General features: G+C 36.0%; 1 protein-coding gene across 7 annotated transcripts in view; it reads left to right on the forward strand.

Annotated features, from left to right (window-relative positions):
- Window positions 1–215: 215 nt before the first annotated feature.
- The window catches only part of LOC129262298 (heterogeneous nuclear ribonucleoproteins A2/B1-like), a 29,997-nt gene continuing 11,288 nt past the window's right edge, over window positions 216–18,924 (forward strand). For 2 of the 7 annotated variants that reach the window (XR_010293689.1, XM_054900397.2), the window contains exons 1-9: window positions 217–444; window positions 3,647–3,687; window positions 6,485–6,660; window positions 7,863–8,009; window positions 10,626–10,674; window positions 12,486–12,568; window positions 15,299–15,479; window positions 16,426–16,608; window positions 17,303–17,353. Coding sequence is in view for 4 of the 7 variants with exons in the window: in XM_054900397.2 (XP_054756372.2) it covers window positions 386–444; window positions 3,647–3,687; window positions 6,485–6,660; window positions 7,863–8,009; window positions 10,626–10,674; window positions 12,486–12,568; window positions 15,299–15,479; window positions 16,426–16,608; window positions 17,303–17,353 (970 nt within the window). In the remaining 3 variants the exon portion in view is untranslated. Of the gene's footprint in view, window positions 445–3,646; window positions 3,688–6,484; window positions 6,661–7,862; window positions 8,010–10,625; window positions 10,675–12,485; window positions 12,569–15,298; window positions 15,480–16,425; window positions 16,609–17,302; window positions 17,354–18,924 lie in introns of all 7 variants that reach the window. The other 5 variants (XR_010293691.1, XM_064099993.1, XM_054900395.2 and 2 more) reach the window with 4 other exon arrangements.

Below are 18,924 nucleotides of genomic sequence, written 5' to 3' on the forward strand. Positions count from 1 at the left end.
AATCAGTACACAAGGCATATGAGTAGGCTGCACGTTCAGACCCCTATTAACTCGAGTGAAGGGTTTGCACAGCAGACTAGGTGGTGGTGGGGGGGGGGGGGTCACTGGGTGGGAGGCCATAGCTAGAGCAGGGTGAGGCGAGGGGGAGGGGCCGTGATGATCAGCGATGCATGCATGCGCTATATGCGCTATGCACGAGCGAGGCACGTCGCACATTGCGGCGATATATGCACAGTACGTACCGGTATATACCGCGTACCGTACCACAGCACAGAAACCCGTCACGTCTCCACGTCGTCGATGTGCTCGTGAACACGTAGATATTTCGTTTTCTTTTCCAAAAGGTGTTTTAACAAACCGATTCAGAGTCGCGTCAAGGAGCTTGATGAACATTGTCCTTAATCCTCCAACTAACATTGGGAAGAGAATGGGCGAAGAAGTGGGGTAAGAAACGCGAAAACTCGGCAAATAGCGTGAGGCTGAAAAGTGAAATGGCTGAACTGTATTATTAAAGTTAAAAATCGCAAGAAACACAACGAGTGGGACTGCACTGTGTAGCTGTTCAGACGTTTGTGTGCATACATGGGCAAAATGATGGGGGGGGGGGGGGGATTCTTTGCACCTAAAAATCGAACTCAAATAATGAAACCTGGCTTTGGACCAAGCAAGATAGCTTGTGCGAAAACTGAAAAATCGAGTTTGAGAAAAAACGAATTGACTAGGGAGTCTAGGCCTAGGGCCAGTTCTGGGGAGTAAAAAGTCATCTGACTCTATACTATAGTATACTATAGACTAAGTGAGTCTAAGACGATATTACTATTATTAATATCACTATTACTAACTCAGGGAGATCCGGCCCGCACAGCGGGCCGGAGCCCAGGGGCTTACCGTGTATTTGACCATACTCACAGGACTAGCGTGATTTATTATGGTCTAAATATTTCTCCAAATGAATTGTGAAAACAGAAATTATGCACTTACCACGATATGGATGATGGTCTAACGAGTGGCAGTTTCCTGACATCGAGGCACAGACTGGAACTTCAAAAAAACGAAAAGTTCTCTCCTACCCCCGTCTCGATCGGCCATTTTTGTTATGAATCGTAACAAAATGGCCGATCGAGACTGGGGTAGTAGGACTCTAGGAGAGAACTTTTCGTTTTTTTGAAGTTCCAGTCTGTGCCTCGATGTCAGGAAACTGCCACTCGTTAGACCTTCATCCATATAATCGTGGTAAGTGCATAATTTCTGTTTTCACAATTCATTTGGAGAAATATTTAGACCATAAATCACGCTAGTCCCGTGAGTATGGTCAAATACACGGTAAGCCTGGTAAACACGGTAACTGCGAGTTCCCTGGGTTACTGATCTACTATACGTAGGCTTACTCCCGCATGAAGCCTGGCGCGGCTACGTATTGGCTTCCACACACCAAAGAAAAAGGCAACTATAAAAATGCGCCAAACTGCTAGTTATGTAATATGTTTAGAATCTGAGGTTAATAACACTTCTGTACATGGGTAAAAATATCGGTTGGCAACGTTTGGCCAAAAATGGATAGTTATGGTTGCAAAATGCGATAAAATAGTAAAAGTAGAAGAGAGTTTACTTACATCTGTTGACATCGCTATATTGAATCCATTGTTATTGCAAGCTAGTTACGTGACGCGTATAGAGGGCGGCAAAATCATGAGCGGTGCTAGATTAAAAAGTGCTAAAATGTCCCGCTTCAACTTGCGAGTTGAAGCAGTTGACAGTAGAGGCGCACGGCCAATATGGGAGACTCCTTAATAGGGGAAACAATCTCCCACATTGGAGACTTGCTTTGCAAAAGGACAAAAGAAACAACACCAACAAAAGCATGATTTTTTCCACCCAAAATTTTGTCTCACTGAGGTCAGAAGCCCATTTGTTTTGTGTGTGATTGACAACAAAAATCCTTATCAAAACAAAAGTAGACGGTGAAAAGGGGTAATTTTTCATGAGGAATCTGCTTATCACATTTTTATTTGCCGCCAAGGTAATCCTTTTGCAGCAAACGTAAACAAAGGAAATTGGACTCCAAAACTGGAGACTGTCTCTGAAATTGGATACCCAAATTCTTTACAAAAGTCTCTGATATTGGAGATAATCTCCCACATTGGAGACAGTCTCCAATATTGGCCGTGCGCCTCTACTGGTTGAGGCGAGTTGAAGTTGAGGCGGGACATTTTAGCACTTCTTAATCTTTGTTCTTTTTCTCAATAGATCCACACGGCCTACAGACAGTCATGATTGACAGTGTAACTTAGAAAAAATGGGCCTAGATGGCTAGATCTAGATCCTCCAACTGGCAATGTGACAAAGATGTGTGGTGTCACATTAGACAGCTTGCAGCCGTCTGTTTCGAGGAGTTTTTTAAACATTTTAATTTTTTTTTAATTTCTCCTAGTACACAGACGTGCAGATGGCTCGCGATCAAGCAGCCGCCATTAGGGGGTAAACAAAATGCAAAATCCCCCCGACGGGGCTCATCGATTTTTGTCTTTCATAAAAATATATGAAAAGAACTGGGCCAAAATAAAGATTATAAAAAAAAAACAGTGACTTCGGCCATCGGGCAACTCCCACTTCCCTGGTTTATCCAACCATAACATAAACATATGGCCATTTCCACACAAGCCCACTTGTTCCAAAGGTTTCACTCCCCTTTAAAGTTTTAACGTCATAGTTGCACCTTTTCCCATGATAGCGTGGGGGGAGTGTTATGTTCCCACTGCCAGTTTTGTTTCGCACCTGTAGGCTGCAAACCAGTTCACGCTTACTACAGCTACACCATTAGATCTGTCATAAATAATGTCACTGCCTGGCACTGCCACTGCACTGAATTTTTTTTTTATAGACCCATGTCCTTGTAACTGTTAGACTCTAACGTGCGGCCCAAGAGTAGTGCTAGGCCTATAAAAAGTTAATACAAAATATAGCTAACGTTAGATTTAAGTATCTAACGTTAGCTAGCTATTTTTGTATTTTTGATAAAATTGTTTGAAAATAAATATTGAACAGTCACACTTTCCTGTTTTCCAAAGTTCATCCTTGGCCTGACATTGAAATGATATTAATTGATATTGTCAAATGTCAATGTCAAATATTATTAAAAATATCAGAGTCCTGTAGTCTTTGCTATCCTTCTCGGAGCTTGGTTACTTATCAATCATGTCAATAATCGTGAAATGTTCTAGGTTTTTTCATCACGTTTCAACAATTTGTCTTGTAATCATGTGGGCCTATATCATTTGTAAATGTGATCCTGACCTTATTTGTAAGGAAAACTTCAAATGATCGATCGATCTGTACTAAAAAAAAAAGTTTAGTAGGATTAGGGTACATTTTGTCATGACGTCATGGGCACTATTTACTTTTCAAAGTCAAAATTTTTCTCCAGTTTTGATGTTTTGAGTGGGGTTGTTCTAATATTTGAAGACTGAATGACACAACTAATTAGAAAGCACTAAGCAGCTAAACCAACTTGAATTTTGCTATACGTCAGTATGTATTTTAGATGAGCAGACATGGCTACCAATCATAATTATACAAAACTCTGAATTCATTTATCTGTATTCCATCAAATGATTTAACCAAATTATCTTTTTATACCTTCTTTTAGAAAAATATTTGTTGGTGGCGTGAACCGGGAAACTACTATAGGTAAGTGAATCCAAGAACAGTTCTACAACGTATCTGGTACTTAGTGTTGGGATAGACCTGGGGGGGGGGGGGGTTATTTTGCAATTTATTCCATGCATCTAAACAATATCACACTTAGATTCCAAGTTTCAACACAACAGTGGTGGTTGTAATGATTTTTTGTGTCGCCTGAATGAAGTTCGGCAGAGACCTAGAAATCACTTTTCGTGTTGGTCCGTTAAAAAATGTTAAAGTTTTTGTTAAACTTGCTCTCATTTTTGTCTCGCCTGCATAGCAGAGCGAGACTATAGGCGCCGCTTTTCCGACGTTTTTGAAATGACATCATAACTTAGAAAGTATATAGACCTAGTTCATGAAACTTGGACATAAGGTTAATCAAGTATTACTGAACATCCTGCCTGAGTTTCAGGTCACATGACCAAGGTCAAAGGTCATTTAGGGTCAATGAACTTAGACCATGTTGGGAAAATTATTTTCAAAATCTTAACCGAAGGTTAAGTTTTTGAAATGACATCATAACTTAGAAAGTATATGGACCTAGTTCATGAAACTTGGGCATAAGGTTAATCAAGTATTAGTGAACATCCTGCTCGAGTTTCAGGTCACGTGACCAAGGTCAAAGGTCATTTAGGGTCAATGAACTTTGGTCAAGTTGGGGGTATTTGTTGAATTACTATCATAACTTTGAAAATTTATGGATCTAGTCCATGAAACTTAGACATAAGGTTAATCAAGTATTAGTGAACATCCTGCCTGAGTTTCAGGTCACATGACCAAGGTCAAAGGTAATTTAGGGTCAATGAACTTTGGCCAAGTTGGGGGTATTTGTTGAATTACCATCATAACTTTGAAAATTTATGGATTTAGTTCATGAAACTTGGACATTAGGTTAATCAAGTACCACTGAATATCCTGTGCGAGTTTCAGGTCACATGACCATGGTCAATGGTCATTTAAGGTCAATGAACTTTGGCCGTGTTGGGGGTATATGTTAAATTACCATCCTAGCTCTGAAAGTTTATGGATCTAGTTCATAAAACTTGGACATAAGAGTAATCAAGTATCACTGAACACCCTGTACGAGTTTCAGGTCACATGACCATGGTCAAAGGTCATTAAAGGTCATTGAACTTTGGCCGTGTTGGGGGTATTTGTTGAATTACCATCCTAACTGTGAAAGTTTATGGATCTAGTTCATAAAACTTGGGATATAAGAGTAATCAAGCATCACTGAACATCCCCTGTGAGTTTCAGGTCACAAAACCAAGTCAAAGGTCAGTTAAGGTCAATAAACTTAGGCCATGTTGGGGTAATTGTTGAAGTGCCATCATAACTTTGAAAGTTTATGGATAGAGTGAATGAAATGTGGACATGGGTGTAGTTGACAGTCTTAAGTCTCCGTTCAAATGTCATTTATGGTCAATGAACGTGGTATTATGGCATTATATGAATGATGTTTTTGTGAATGATTATTTTATAGTAGTTTTCAAAGTTAGCACTGCTGCTATATTAGATTGCGTAATGCAGGCGAGACTGCCAGAGGCGTTCCACTTGTTTAATATATGCATCAATTATGTTCATACTTTGTGCATATGATCCTTAGGTAATACCACATGTGACCTCATGAGAATGATTAGGTCAAAGGTCATCTAGGGGTCAAAAGGTCATGTTCATCCTTTTTCAAGTTCAACTTGCTCTCATTTATCAGTTATGTTCACACTTAGTGCAATGATCCTTGGATAATACCACATGTGTGTTGTTAAGGATGATGACGTCAAAGGTCATCGGGGAGTCAAAGAATCACATTGCATCTTTTATTGATCACGAAATCAGGCAAGACCCGTGGTTCGTGAACCACCTTGTAGTAATTACCAATGCGATTATAGCATTTAATTTATTGTACAAGACCCTGGTACAAGTTGCCACCTAATGACTTTAAAGATAAATGCCAGGTGACGTCAGAACTTATAATATAACGATCATGAGCCTTGCAGATATGATCATGTGATGGCAAATTGACCTATCACTCATTTGAAGCTAAATATACATTTTGGAAGAAAAAAATGTAAAAAAATATGTTTCTGAAAGTCAGTAATCTGGCTGTTTGAGTTGCCATCCTCGGATACCCAATGTACTTAATTTCTGTTTCATACAATCCAGGAAGGATTTCATGAAACTGTTACATAGGGTGCTCAAATCCTTGCATGTTTGTTTGATCATTTATTTTATTTATTTTCCATAATCATATAAAAACAGTTCATTACAATACAAATTAAATACATGCACTAATATTATATACATTCATAAAAGTAAAATACATATAAACAGTTTACAGAATGCCTTTCAATGAAAACAAGAAAGGGTAATACATGCTAAATTATTTGAAAATGAAAAAAAGCGAAACTAAAATAAGGCCATGTGGCCCTGTAAAATAAGTTCCCTTTGTGAATGACTGAGAGCAAAATAGTGAAAATCACCAACTATGATTCATTAAATGCTCCATGGTCTCTACAACAAATCTTCTATTCAACCATTTAAAAGAAATGTGAATTTGGACTTGCCCTTACTGTTCATAATGTTTTTATTTTTTATTTATTATTTTTACTATGAAGTTGATAAGATAAAGATCAGTGGTGACAGCATATAAAAATTGCTTTGTTTCCGATATCATTTAGAAATTATTCAACAGAAACAAATACATTTCAAATGTACATGTAAGCTACCGGTACACAGAAATTGAATCATAAAAATATTTCAGATTTATCAGAAGAAAATATATATTTGTTTAAATCTTTAGATGCTTTCCGGGCTTATTTTGAGTCATTTGGTAAGATCAACGATATCGTTTTGATGATGGATAAGGACAACAACGATGGCTCGAATAAGGGCTATGGCTTTGTGAAATATGATGATCCACGCTGTGCAGATGATGTCATTTCAAAAAAAGGCCTGCATAAACTTGATGGCAAAGAGGTCAGTTCCTTGTCTAACTAGTTTACTTTTACTCTAGTCTAATCCATAAATGTTTTGGACTTTTGGCCAATATTATTAATAAACCTTATGGCCCGTATTCTGAAGTCAGGTTTAACTTAGACCTCAGTCTAACTCTGTACTAAAATTATGGGGAGCCATAATAACAATTTTCTTGTTATTTTGAATATTTATGTTTACTATTTAGTTTCCTTTTGCTTTCATAATGAAGAAAAATACTTCAGGTATCATTCAGAGACAAATATGGACAATATAAGTGTCAAATGAGTTAATAAATTGGATGTGTACTGTTAGGGTTTTTTGCCCCAATTGGCTCTCCATAGTTAAACCACAACTTTAAACCAGGGTTTAATTTAAACCTGACTTCAGAATACCGGCCTAAAAGTTTAGGAATCACCTAAAATTGTATAATATGGACTTTTGTGCAATTAGGATAATTAGATTTCTTCAGGTTTTATGAATATGGGCCCAGGTTTTCTTTCATTAGGCCTATGCATTTTCTCGTGAACTAATGAAACTTCTTGAAATCCCCTTGTTGCTGTGTCAGGGAAAGAGTTTGGAGAGCTTTTAGGTCACTCAAGTAATAGCTGCTTAAAAATATTACAATTTAAAGTGTTTCTAAATTTAGCAAGAGTGTGATACTGTAAGAAATATGTTTGTAATTTTCAACCTGGTGCCCATTGCAGAAAGCAACACTAGAAATCAAAGCAAATTGATTCTCACCTAAAAAACAACAACTGTAATTGGGACTTGCACTTTACTTTCAAGTTGCATTTAAAGGGCTACTGTTTCTTTAGTGGGGCCCCAGAAAAAGCCAATCATGCAATATTTATGTTTTCTAAGTAAAATTTCTCCAAAATCAAACAGATTATTGTGGTCGTAAGATGATCGACCTGAGCTGATTCACATGTAGATAGATATCCTAGAAATGTTGGTGACACCGACATTTGCTCCTGCATCAATTGCTGCGGGTGTGATCTCGTCTAAGATGTAGGGTTAGGACTGCAATAGGGTTTTATGTTAGGTTTAGGGTAGGTTATAGTGTTAAACCCGAGGTTGAAGTTGGTCATTCGATTGGTGTGTGGAATTTAGAGCGGAGCAATATTCGCCGGAGCAAATGCCATGGAACCAAAATTTTCATGTCGTGGTAAACACTACCCTTACTGGTTTTCTCTCTGTTGCAGCTGGACACAAAACCTTGCAATGCCCGAGGATCTAGACCAAGAGGTGGCGTACCTGACGATAACAAAACCAAGAAGGTCTTTGTTGGGGGTATCTCACAGCAGGCAGGCAAGGAGGATCTTTATGATATCTTCAAATCCTTTGGAGTGGTGAGAAACAGGATTGTGATATTTTTTTTTGTGATAATAGACCAGTTCGTAGTTACCTCATGGGCAGTTTTGGTCAAACAACCTTTTCTGTCATTATGATAGGCAATTTCAAAGCAAGATATTATGTTAGCATGCCTTAAATGCAGAAATTGCATAGACCAGGTGACTAGAATAACATACCATGAAGGCATTTGTAGCATTTCTACTTTGAATGGCATTATCATATATAACATTGTACTTGGACAAATACCAGTTGCCTGTGGACGCATTGTTTTTGTAGATCTAATGAAAAATACAATTCAAAAGAATATATGAATAATCAGGACATCAAATTTTGTGCTTATCTCATTAGAAGATGGGGGACTGAATCATTCCCCTCCGTCAACATTTTTTGCGATAAATCCGCCGCACAAATTTTTTTGGCCCCGTCACTCGCTGACTTTTTACTTTCAAGTCTCATGCAATTTTTGAGACCAAAATTGCCACCCCTGGGTATGCCGTTCCAAAATTACTCAACATTTCGTAAATGCATGCAGACCCAAAATTGCTCAAAAAACGTGAATTTATGTACAAATCCAATGCAAATAGTGTTTTTAGCCAAAATTCACAAATGTGTCATTATTTTTATTTTACTGATTAGAATAAGTTAATTTCATCATGTTAATGGTCAAAATAAAGTCCCCAACAATTTCTATTGAAAAAAATAAAAAAAAGTAAAAAAAACAAAGAACTACATAGGAAATTTAAAAAAACGATACAATACATACAAAAATAAAAATTATGTGATGTTGAAATTTTTTTAAACCCTAAAATGGCCGGGGGGGGGGGTTGAATCAACCCCCCCTCAACATTTTCTGCGATCATTTCGCCGCGCGAAATTTTTTGACCGCGCCACTCGCAGAGTTTATACTTTTAAGTCTCGCGCATCTTTTGAGATAAAATTTACGACGCCCGGGTACGCGGTTCCGAAATTACGCAACATTTTGTAAGTGCATGTCAGATGAAAAATTGTTAAAAAACGTGATTTTGTGTACAAAGTCAATGCAAATTGAGTTTTCTCATCTTATTCATAAAGATATGATTATTTTTACTTTAAACAGCTGAAAGCAATTGATTTTAGCATAATTATGCTTCAAAAAGGTTGTGCAATAAATCTGGTGAAAAAAACAAAGAAAAACAAAAGGTTGAAAAACAAAGAAATACATAAGAAATTCATAAAACAATAAAATACATAAGAAATTGATTTCCAAACTGAAGTTTTTTTCAATTGCCATTGTTAAGAATGCTACAAAGAATAATTTTACCAAAAATTAGCATTCTAGGAGCTTTATTTAGTGAATTAGAGCAAAAAGTATGATTTATGCATAAATTAGCATAATTAATTCATATAAAATAAAATCTCATTATTTTGGATAATTTTACCATACAGCCTTGTAGATTACATCGCACACTACCAGCGTGCAAATTTTTGCGGCGCTCGCGCGATCGACGGCCGAGATCTCAGGGGGGGGGTTGAATCAACCCCCCCCCCCCCCCCCCGGCCACAAAACAGCCAAAAAAGCAAAAAAGCCCGGCATAGTTAGGGTTAAGGGTACATTTGATCAGATTCCCATAAAGAGTCTGAACCAAAAATTGGCATTTCAGGTGCATTATTTAGTTAATCAGAGCAAACTTTTTATTTTACGCATATATTAGCATAATTAATGAGCAGTGAGATTTTTCACAGAATTTGATCTTATAGTTTTGTAGATTATACCATGGGTAATGACGTTATAATTGATTGTATCGCTAATCATACATGTACACAATAACCGGTGCAGTTAGCTATGGGACTCACGCCTGCCATCAATTACTAGACTTTCTGGTACAGTACGTCCGGGTCCAAGTGTTTACATGCATTCGAACAGTACTTACCAATACAAATTGGACATTAGGGCAATGAAGTATTACTGAAAATCTTGCTTGAGTTTCAGGTTGCATGACCAAGGTCATAGGTCATTTTAGGGTCAATGAACTTTGGCCATATTGGATTATTTGTTGAATTACCATCATAACTTTGAAAGTTTATGTATCTAGTTCATAAAACGTGGACATACGAGTAATAAAATATCACTGAACATCCCCTGCGAGTTTTAAGTCACATGACCAAGGTCAAAGATCATTTAAGGTCAATGAACTTTTGCAATGTTGGGGGCAATCGTTGAATTGCCATCATAACTTTGAAATGTGAACATACATGTAGGGATAATAAAATATCACTGATCATCTTGCACAAGTCTTAGGTCACATCAAGGTAAAATGTCATTTAGGGTCAGTGAGCATAGTATTATATTATTATAGGAATTGTGTTTTTTTAATAATAATTTGATAGTTGTTTTCAAAGTCCGCACTGCTGCTATATTGAATCACATAATGCAGGCGAGACTGCCAGAGGCGCTCAACTTGTTAAAAATAATTTTTGTAATCCTCTGTCCCTATTTATGGACTTACAGTGTTAGATTGTTGTGTTTGTAATTTATACTAATGCATTCAATGATGTGTATATATTATTTATATACTCTTTAAAAGCTATGACTGTTTTTTTTTCCTTTCAATATATTTTTTTTTTACTTTCAGGTAGAAGATGTGCACATCATGACAGACAATGCCACAGGAAAGCACAGAGGTATGTTGGAAGATTTTTTTTATAAAGTTCATGATCCCAGAAGTAAGGCTTTCTGGTAAGAATGCAATGTACTGTGTCATAACCATTGGCATGTTTTTTCCCCCTCTAAAGTAGGAATTAAAATGGCTTATGAATCAATCATACCACGAGGGTGGGTGTTTCATAAAGCTGATTGTAACGTTACGAGTGACTTTATGCGCGACTGGAACATGTTCTTACGTATGAAGTCAACTACATAGGGATAGATCATGTAGCACAAAAAAGGGTCACCAGTCATGACTGGAACATGTTCTAAGGTGCTAAGTCAGTTACATTGGGATATATCATGTAGCACAAGAAAGGGTCACCAGTCATGACTGGAACATGTTCTTATGTATGAAGTCAACTACATAGGGATATATCATGCAGCACAAAAAAAGGTCACCAGTCATGACTGGAACATGTTCTTATGTATGAAGTCAGCTACATAGGGATATATCATGTAGCACAAGAAAGGTTCACAAGTCATGCATAAAGTCATTGGTAACTTACGAATAGTTTTTTTAAACAGCCCCGGAGATGGTTCAGAGGTTGTTCCTTCATATTACATTTCTTTCAATCTTAATTTAGTCATAATTTACTGTTTTTATTTTATTATTGCTCTCCTACTATATTATAGAATATTATCTACCATATCATATTCTTTAAAATGGTAGTTTGGTGTAGAAAGAGGAATATCATACTCTGGATATTCTCTCTTTCTGTTTACTAGGCACTGAATGTGTATTGTGAAAATTATGGTACCATCAAACCATTCCGTCAGGGCTTAGTTTTATGAAAATGCATTTAAATGAGCATGGAGTAGAAAACTGTCCAAAAGTAAAGTTCAAAGCTATGAATAAGTTTAATCTAAGATATCTGGAATATAATGTATTCTCACAGGTGTTTGCTGGATTGTATAGTTTGAATATGAGGTCTTCGTAAAACTATACAGTCAACCTTGAATCGACCAATGGCTTTGGTAAAAATTAGTCTTAGAGTTTAGTTATTGCTACAGAGAAAAAGGACTTGTGAATGTGATTTACATTCTTGACAACTGGGGGCATTTCATCAAGATTTAAAGTATAATTTCATGTTGCTCTGTATTGGTTTGATCATGCTCCGGAGAACCATGCTACAGCGCAGTCATCAATTAGGAAATTAAAGGTTATAGGCACCACACGGGTATTTGAGCATGAATTTTATAAAGTCACAATTTAATGTGAAACATCCCTATAAGTACTTGGCTTAAATATTTTAACAAGTGTTGATTTTTACAAGATTGACTGTATTGAGCTATCATTCTTATTTTGTCATTAAAGTAGATTATATTCTAATTTATTATCTTAACTGTAATGTATTCTTTCCTAAGTTTTCTGTTTTCATGTAGGTATTGGGAGAGTAAGCAGTAAGACTTTATACTTTTTTCTACAGTGCATCGCAAAATCATTTTCCAAAGAGGACAACACCATTAAGATTTGTAGTGGCAGATAATTTGAAATTAAGATGGCATTAAGGTGACCATGATGTGATAGTACTGCCAAAATATTTCAATCTCGGCTGGTATGTGTGCAGTTAATGTCATGTAAAATGAATACATTAAGGGATTTGAATATGCCTTTATTTATTAAAGAAGAAAGTTCAGAATGATATCAAAGCAAAAACCCTTGATTGCATGCACTGTAGAAATGATAGAGCCTTCGTACTTATACCAGTAAGCGTAATGTTTACATTATTATGGAATGGCATGTATCTACCTATCTACGTACCTACCTACCTACCATGTATTCTAGGCTTCGGCTTTGTGACGTTGGATAGTGAAGAAGCCGTAGAGAAATTGGTCCAAATACGCCACCTGGAGCTGAAGGGAAAATCGGTAGAGTTTTAAGCTATTATCTTAACTATTTCTTTTGCAATGTGTATGAGATGAGAGAGAATAACGTAAAGTAGAGGCATACAGAAATTGGGTTTCAAGATTTAAGTGGTGAAGACTGGTTTGTTGGGCAGTGTGGGGGTGGTCATATTTTCCTTGAGAGATAATACAACCAAGCATAGAGATTGATCAATCACTAAGCTCTGATTTTTCTAAAGATTAAGAGATTTATTCTCATGCCAAATCACAGAAGAGATTAGAAAATGTATTCTTTTCTCAGATGCCATTATTTTTAAAAAAATTTTCAATTATTTAAATTGTGGAGAGAGAGAGAGAGAGAGAGAGTGATATGCATGTGCGAGTTTGAATTTATTCTGGCACCGGGCAGCTAATGTTATTGATAAGTTAAAGTACTTGGAGCAAAGTAAGCTGTAAGTTTAAGCAGTACTTAGTGAATAAGCAAATTACTTATCACTGTAAGTGTAAGTTGCGTCACAGTACTCATTTTAAGTTGAAGTGTGTATTTATCACAGAAATAACAATCTGAATTTGCTTAATGCATGTGAAAAAGAGTATAACTTTAACTTCAGTGTGTGTACTAGGGCTATTATCACTTTTTATGGACAAGTTGAAGTATGTACTCCAACTTCAAAGAATTTGAAGTGTATGTGTGCTTTATACAATTATGTTAGTTATGACAATGTGTAACTAAAATCTTATAGTTTCCAGACGTAAATTAAGTACCATATTGGACAAAGTAATTGTACTCTCGGCATGCTCCAAGTAGTTTAATTTATTTTTAAAAGAATTTGCATTCCATTTCATATTAAAATGAAGATAAGGTGGATGTTGTAAACTCGAATATGAAATGTACATGGCTCCAAAAGTACATAGATGCATATCATCATGAGTTTCAGAATAACAAGCTTAGATATTAAAAGCTCATGATCACAAAACCGTTCAACCTTAAGAAGAGATTTATTTATGGTATTGTAGTTGAACATCCACCTAGTCTTAAAAACACAGCTTTCCTTTCAACTTATTTTCAAATCATTGTCCATGCCTTGTATGCCTCTAGCAACTTTTAACTAACCCTTTTAAAGTGTTAAGATTATCAAAGATTTCTTATGTGTTAGCTATGTCATTTATTGCATTTATTGTATGTTTATTGAGTGATTGCTGTATTCTGGTATTAAGTGCCAACATTTACGGTTCCGTGATATTTGCTCTGATGGAAATCTGCACATTTAAAATTTAACTTAGAATGTAACATGTAGCCATAATCTTAACCATAAATCCTCTATCCCTATGCTTGATGAGATATAAAAAAAAACTGTCCTGAGCAAATGTCACTGGAGCAAATGTTGGGTTACCACATTCACTATTAAAAGGGGTTGCCTCATAAGCTATTCCATTCAGTGATAAATTCCTTCTTTCATTTTCCTACAACTTAAAGATTACAACTTAAAGATTATATCGCTTAGACATATTATGGAGAGAAAAAACTTGCCAAATCCAGATCTGGGCCATGTTAAACAAAGATTTGTGATCAATTGCATTTTCCAATCAAGAATTGTAATCGATTGATGACAGTGGGTATATGCTGCACCATATGTGCATGCAACACTGATTGTGATTGGTCATTGTTATTTTGTAATTGATTGCAAACCCTTGTGATACTGGGCAGTGCTATTCAACTCACACTTTTCATAAAAATGCAAATTTCATCATTTTGATTACATTTTGATATAATATTCACTTATCGTTGTCATAAAGTTCATCTATTTTGAAATTTAACTGTTTAATTTCTTGTCCTTTTAAATTAATCAAGCTGATTGATTCAATTGTATCCTGTTTTTCTTTCTTTTATATAGAAGAATATGTTTTGTTTTACTCATTTTCAACTAATTTAAAATTTTGCAATTTTGCACCTTATAATTATTATCTCAGATGCAGAATGATACTTTCATATTTGATTTGTTAAAATTTTATTATTGAGAATGTTTCTTTTTCTGTTGATAAGCAAAAATACAAATTAATTTTACTTTGTTAATCTTTCTTTATTAAAAAATTCCTTTATTGATAAAAAGTATTTAATATGTATTTGTGCATCTATAGTTGACACCATAACATGCCACACAAGCATATTGGTTAAATCAGAAATTCGTGTGGTATTCAAGAAGAAAAAATCCCAGGAGTAAATTTACAAAATCTTTTAGATGATCTTTCAAGTCTTTTACACAGGTCATTCTAATGAAAACATTTTTTATTATTTGATGGAAAAATAGGATCAAATTCTTTTTCTTCAATTAACATAAAGATGCTGATTTTCTTGTTTGAACATATTTAAAGGCTTTGAGATTGGGCTCAATATAGTAAAAGTCTCCTTTGGCTGTATTTAGATCTTAAGCTGAAAAGGATAAATGCAGCTAGGTCATTTTATTTGACTTGGGCACAATATGGTTTCCCTGGGCTGTCTAGGTCATACATATGTATGGTAAAAATGGGTTATTGGGGCTTGCTTGGTTGGGGGGAATTTCATGAAGCAAACGGTGATTTTCACTGGCAATTTCGCTCTTAGCGAATCAGATGCAAGGATTTCAGTAGCTTAATAAGAAATTAACTATTTGTTTCATGAAATGCTTCCCTGGTAGACCATTTATTAACCCGTCTGCTCCTTCAGTGATATCCCACTGTTAATTCAGTGTTTTCATGCATTTTCCCAACCTTTAGATGGAGATTAAAAAGGCCCAGCCGAAGATGAGCAGAGGGTTCGGAGGGCCAGGTGGACCAGGAGGACCTATGGGCGGAGGAGGAGGTTTCCCACAAGGAGGCGGTAGCTGGAACCAAGGGGGACAGCAAGGCTATAGTGGGTTTGGAGGGGGCAGCCAGTGGAACATGGGTCAACCCATGGGTAGGCTGGATTAAAAAAAAAAGAATCATACTTTAGAATTAAGATTTGGTATCATTTCTATAGTATCCCAGGCCTTAGTTGCGACACTATGGACAGTATTTAGGAAGGGGGGGCATTTCATGAAGTTTTGTCAGTAATTTTCATTGAATATTGAGCTCACAGCCAATCAGAGCCAAGGATTTGCTGTAGCTTATAGCGTATGCAATGAAAATCACCAACAACACTTATCATGACACTGGCCTGAACCCGACTTCAAGTTTAACTATCGTGTAATGTTAAGATTTAACTTTGGGTAGTCAAATGCAACAGATATCTCTTATTTTAGTGCTTCTAACTATTAGTACAATTATCCATCAAAATCTTTCTGGGAATGACTACATTTTCCTCACCCTTACAGCATGGCATGTCGGCCATGTTTTTACAATAAACCATAATTTTTAAATGAAAACCATACCATAAAGTGAACCCATTCAAGTTAAAAAAAATGAAAATGTCACACATGTTTCTAGAATGCTAAGTGTAACATAAGTTGTTCAATATTCACAAATATATAGGACTCAATAATTCATTGAAACTCATAATTTTCTTATTTCATGGTAGATTTATTTCTAGACATTATTTACTCGCTTTGCACAGGAATAAAATAATAAAATTACTGACAGTGTGGGGAACTGGCATTCCATAGACCCAGGTATTAATTGAATAATATTGTGGGGAATACCAGTACCACCCATGTTTGTAAAACAAGAAATGGGTCTCAGTTAATATCAGTGATTGATTTTGATGACTATCAGGTTAAAACCTGGTAGCATTTCATGAAAAAAAAATCACTGTTTGTTACTTTGTTTTAAGCTTATGAAATCCATGAATCTGATTGGCTTGAGAGCAAATCTGTCTGACAATATTCTATGTGAAAAAGTTATATTTTATTGTTACTTTGCTGTAGGCCAATTTGGGCAGCAGCAAGGAGGATTTCAGCAGAGAGCTGGCCAAGGCCAGAGTTACGGCGGCCAGCAACAAGGGTACAACAACGGCTACCGGCAACAAGGTCAGGGGGGGCAACAATATGGTCAACAAGGAGGAGGTTATGGGGGGCAGCAACAGCCACAGCAGCAACCTAGCTATGGAGGTAAGATGAGTGGGGTGGCTTGCTACTGGAATAGATTCAAATTGATTCAGAGTGCTGCATGTGTGTGTGTGGCAGCTTGATCTAGGAGCGGTGGTTTAGTGGTTTTGTCTCCGGATTATAGATTACAAGGTTTGGAATTCAATACTCGCCTCAGCACAAACCTCCTTTGACAACGCATTGAACTCGCCGTGCTCAACTCGGGTGTGGTAAATGGGTGCCTAGTAGAATTTATTTCTCAAAATACTAAAAAGCACCCTTTTGACAGCTATGCTAAAGCTGGAATGATAATATTCAGCACTTACATTAAGAGCTATATTACTGCTGCAAATTATTGATTGTCACCAATTTAGCAGAAATGTACATGTAGCTATATATCAACATCCCCAAATTCTTTTGAATAAGCTTGCATGCTCTGCTCGACTAGACAACCCTAATTTCTGCCAATTTATTGTTAATTCCTGCATTTGAATCAAAACAAAAACATTCAGCTTGATAAAAAAAGATGCCAAGCTATATTGCTTCTTGTGCATCAATTTCCGTTAAGATTACGAATTTCTCTTATATTGAACTCGGCACAAAATTATTTAACTCATTGTTATTTTCAATCGATATAGAAGCTTTTTAATATTAAACTAGGTTTGCATAGAATTATATGTTTGATTTTGTTCAGATTGTTAAATGTCCTATCCAACAGGAAAGCCCAGTGCAGGAGGTGATAATTATGGAACCAAAAATCCTCGCCATGGTAACATTGTTGTTCGAAGTTGTTTTAATTCAGACAGTCTTAATTAATCCTAACCAGGTTGGGCTTGTTTGTTTTTCTCTGAGGGCCAGGAAGGAGGGGTGGCTGAATCAAGTGAAATTGTGATTTGGCTTTATAGTTATTTTTTCTGAAATAATAGAATTTTATTTATCTGAATTTATTATGCTAATTTATCTATAAATCATACTCTTTGCTCTAATGCACTCAATAAAGCTCCTAGAATACTAATTTTGTTGGAAATATTTAGCATTCCTAACGATTGTGTTAAAGATGATTATGATTTTTTTTATTATTTTTTTTAATGAATTTCTTGTGCATTTCTTTTTCACCAAATTGATTGCAGAACCTTTTTTAGGCTAAAATCAATCTATTTCAGCTGATGAATATAAAAGTAATCATATCTTAATAATTAAGATGAGAAAATTTCATTTACATTGACTTTGTAGGCTAAATCACGTTTTTGAGCAATGTTGGGACTGACATGAATTTAAAAGATATTGGGTAATACAAGGGCATCGCAAATTTGGTCCCAAAAGAGGCGCAAGACTTGACTTGAAAGTAAATTGTCAGTGAGCGGTGTAGTAAAAAAAAAATTGCGCGGCAGAATGGTTGCGGAAACCTGTTTAAAGGGGATTGATTTAACCTTACCCACTATCCCAATCTCCACCCCCCCCCCCATCAATAAATCGAGGCTGCATATTTTTATTTAATTCAAATCCCAAGGATTCAACTTTCTGTTTTGTATTGCAAAGTGGAATTATCAGATTTTTTTACTTGCATACTCTATTATGTTCCTTTTTTGTTGATATTGTAACCAAGTTCAGAATTATCTGTTAATTATCTGTTTAACCCCCCACTCTTCTCTTCCATTCCTATGGAGTAAAGATAATACCCCTTTTATGAATTCACCCTTAAATAGTTCATAGTGAATGTGTATCAGTATTAACAATTTTGTTTATACATTCATAAGTAGTCTGTATTATTTAGTGCAGATTATCGTCATGGTAACCACTAGTGATAAGGCACACAGTATTGTTGTTCGGTTGTTGTTCATATGCACACATTTATGTGCCGCGTTGCGCAAGAAATGAGTGACGTACAATTGCAGATGAGATGGGAGTATGGATTTAGTATTCCTCACAGTAGCACTCAAATTATCTGGATAATGCTGGTCCTTGACCTTTTATCTAGTTTGCATCCACAACTACATGTATATGAAAGGAGTATTAGTGTGGAAGAAGCAAAGAATGACTGGCTGATACCACTTATACTTTGTTTTTGTCTTGTTTAAAATTCACTATAAGTTCGTGTTGCTGTCCTCTAATTCTGTTTTTGTTTTAAGTGTTGAACCAAAGTCTTTTTAGGCTTTTTCTGTTTTTACCATGTTATGTTCTTGTTGATGTTTTCTTTACGATATTCTATAGTTCTTTGTAAAAAGAGGTTCAATGATGTAGCCAAAAGCAAGTGCGTATGCAGGTCACAAGTCAATGCTTTAATTATATGTGCAACACTAGCCTTGCAGTTTTGGGTGCAGCACTGCATTTTGGGTGCAT

Source organism: Lytechinus pictus, chromosome 5 (assembly GCF_037042905.1).
Source record: "Lytechinus pictus isolate F3 Inbred chromosome 5, Lp3.0, whole genome shotgun sequence".
In the NCBI taxonomy this organism is placed as follows: Eukaryota; Metazoa; Echinodermata; class Echinoidea; order Temnopleuroida; family Toxopneustidae; genus Lytechinus; species Lytechinus pictus.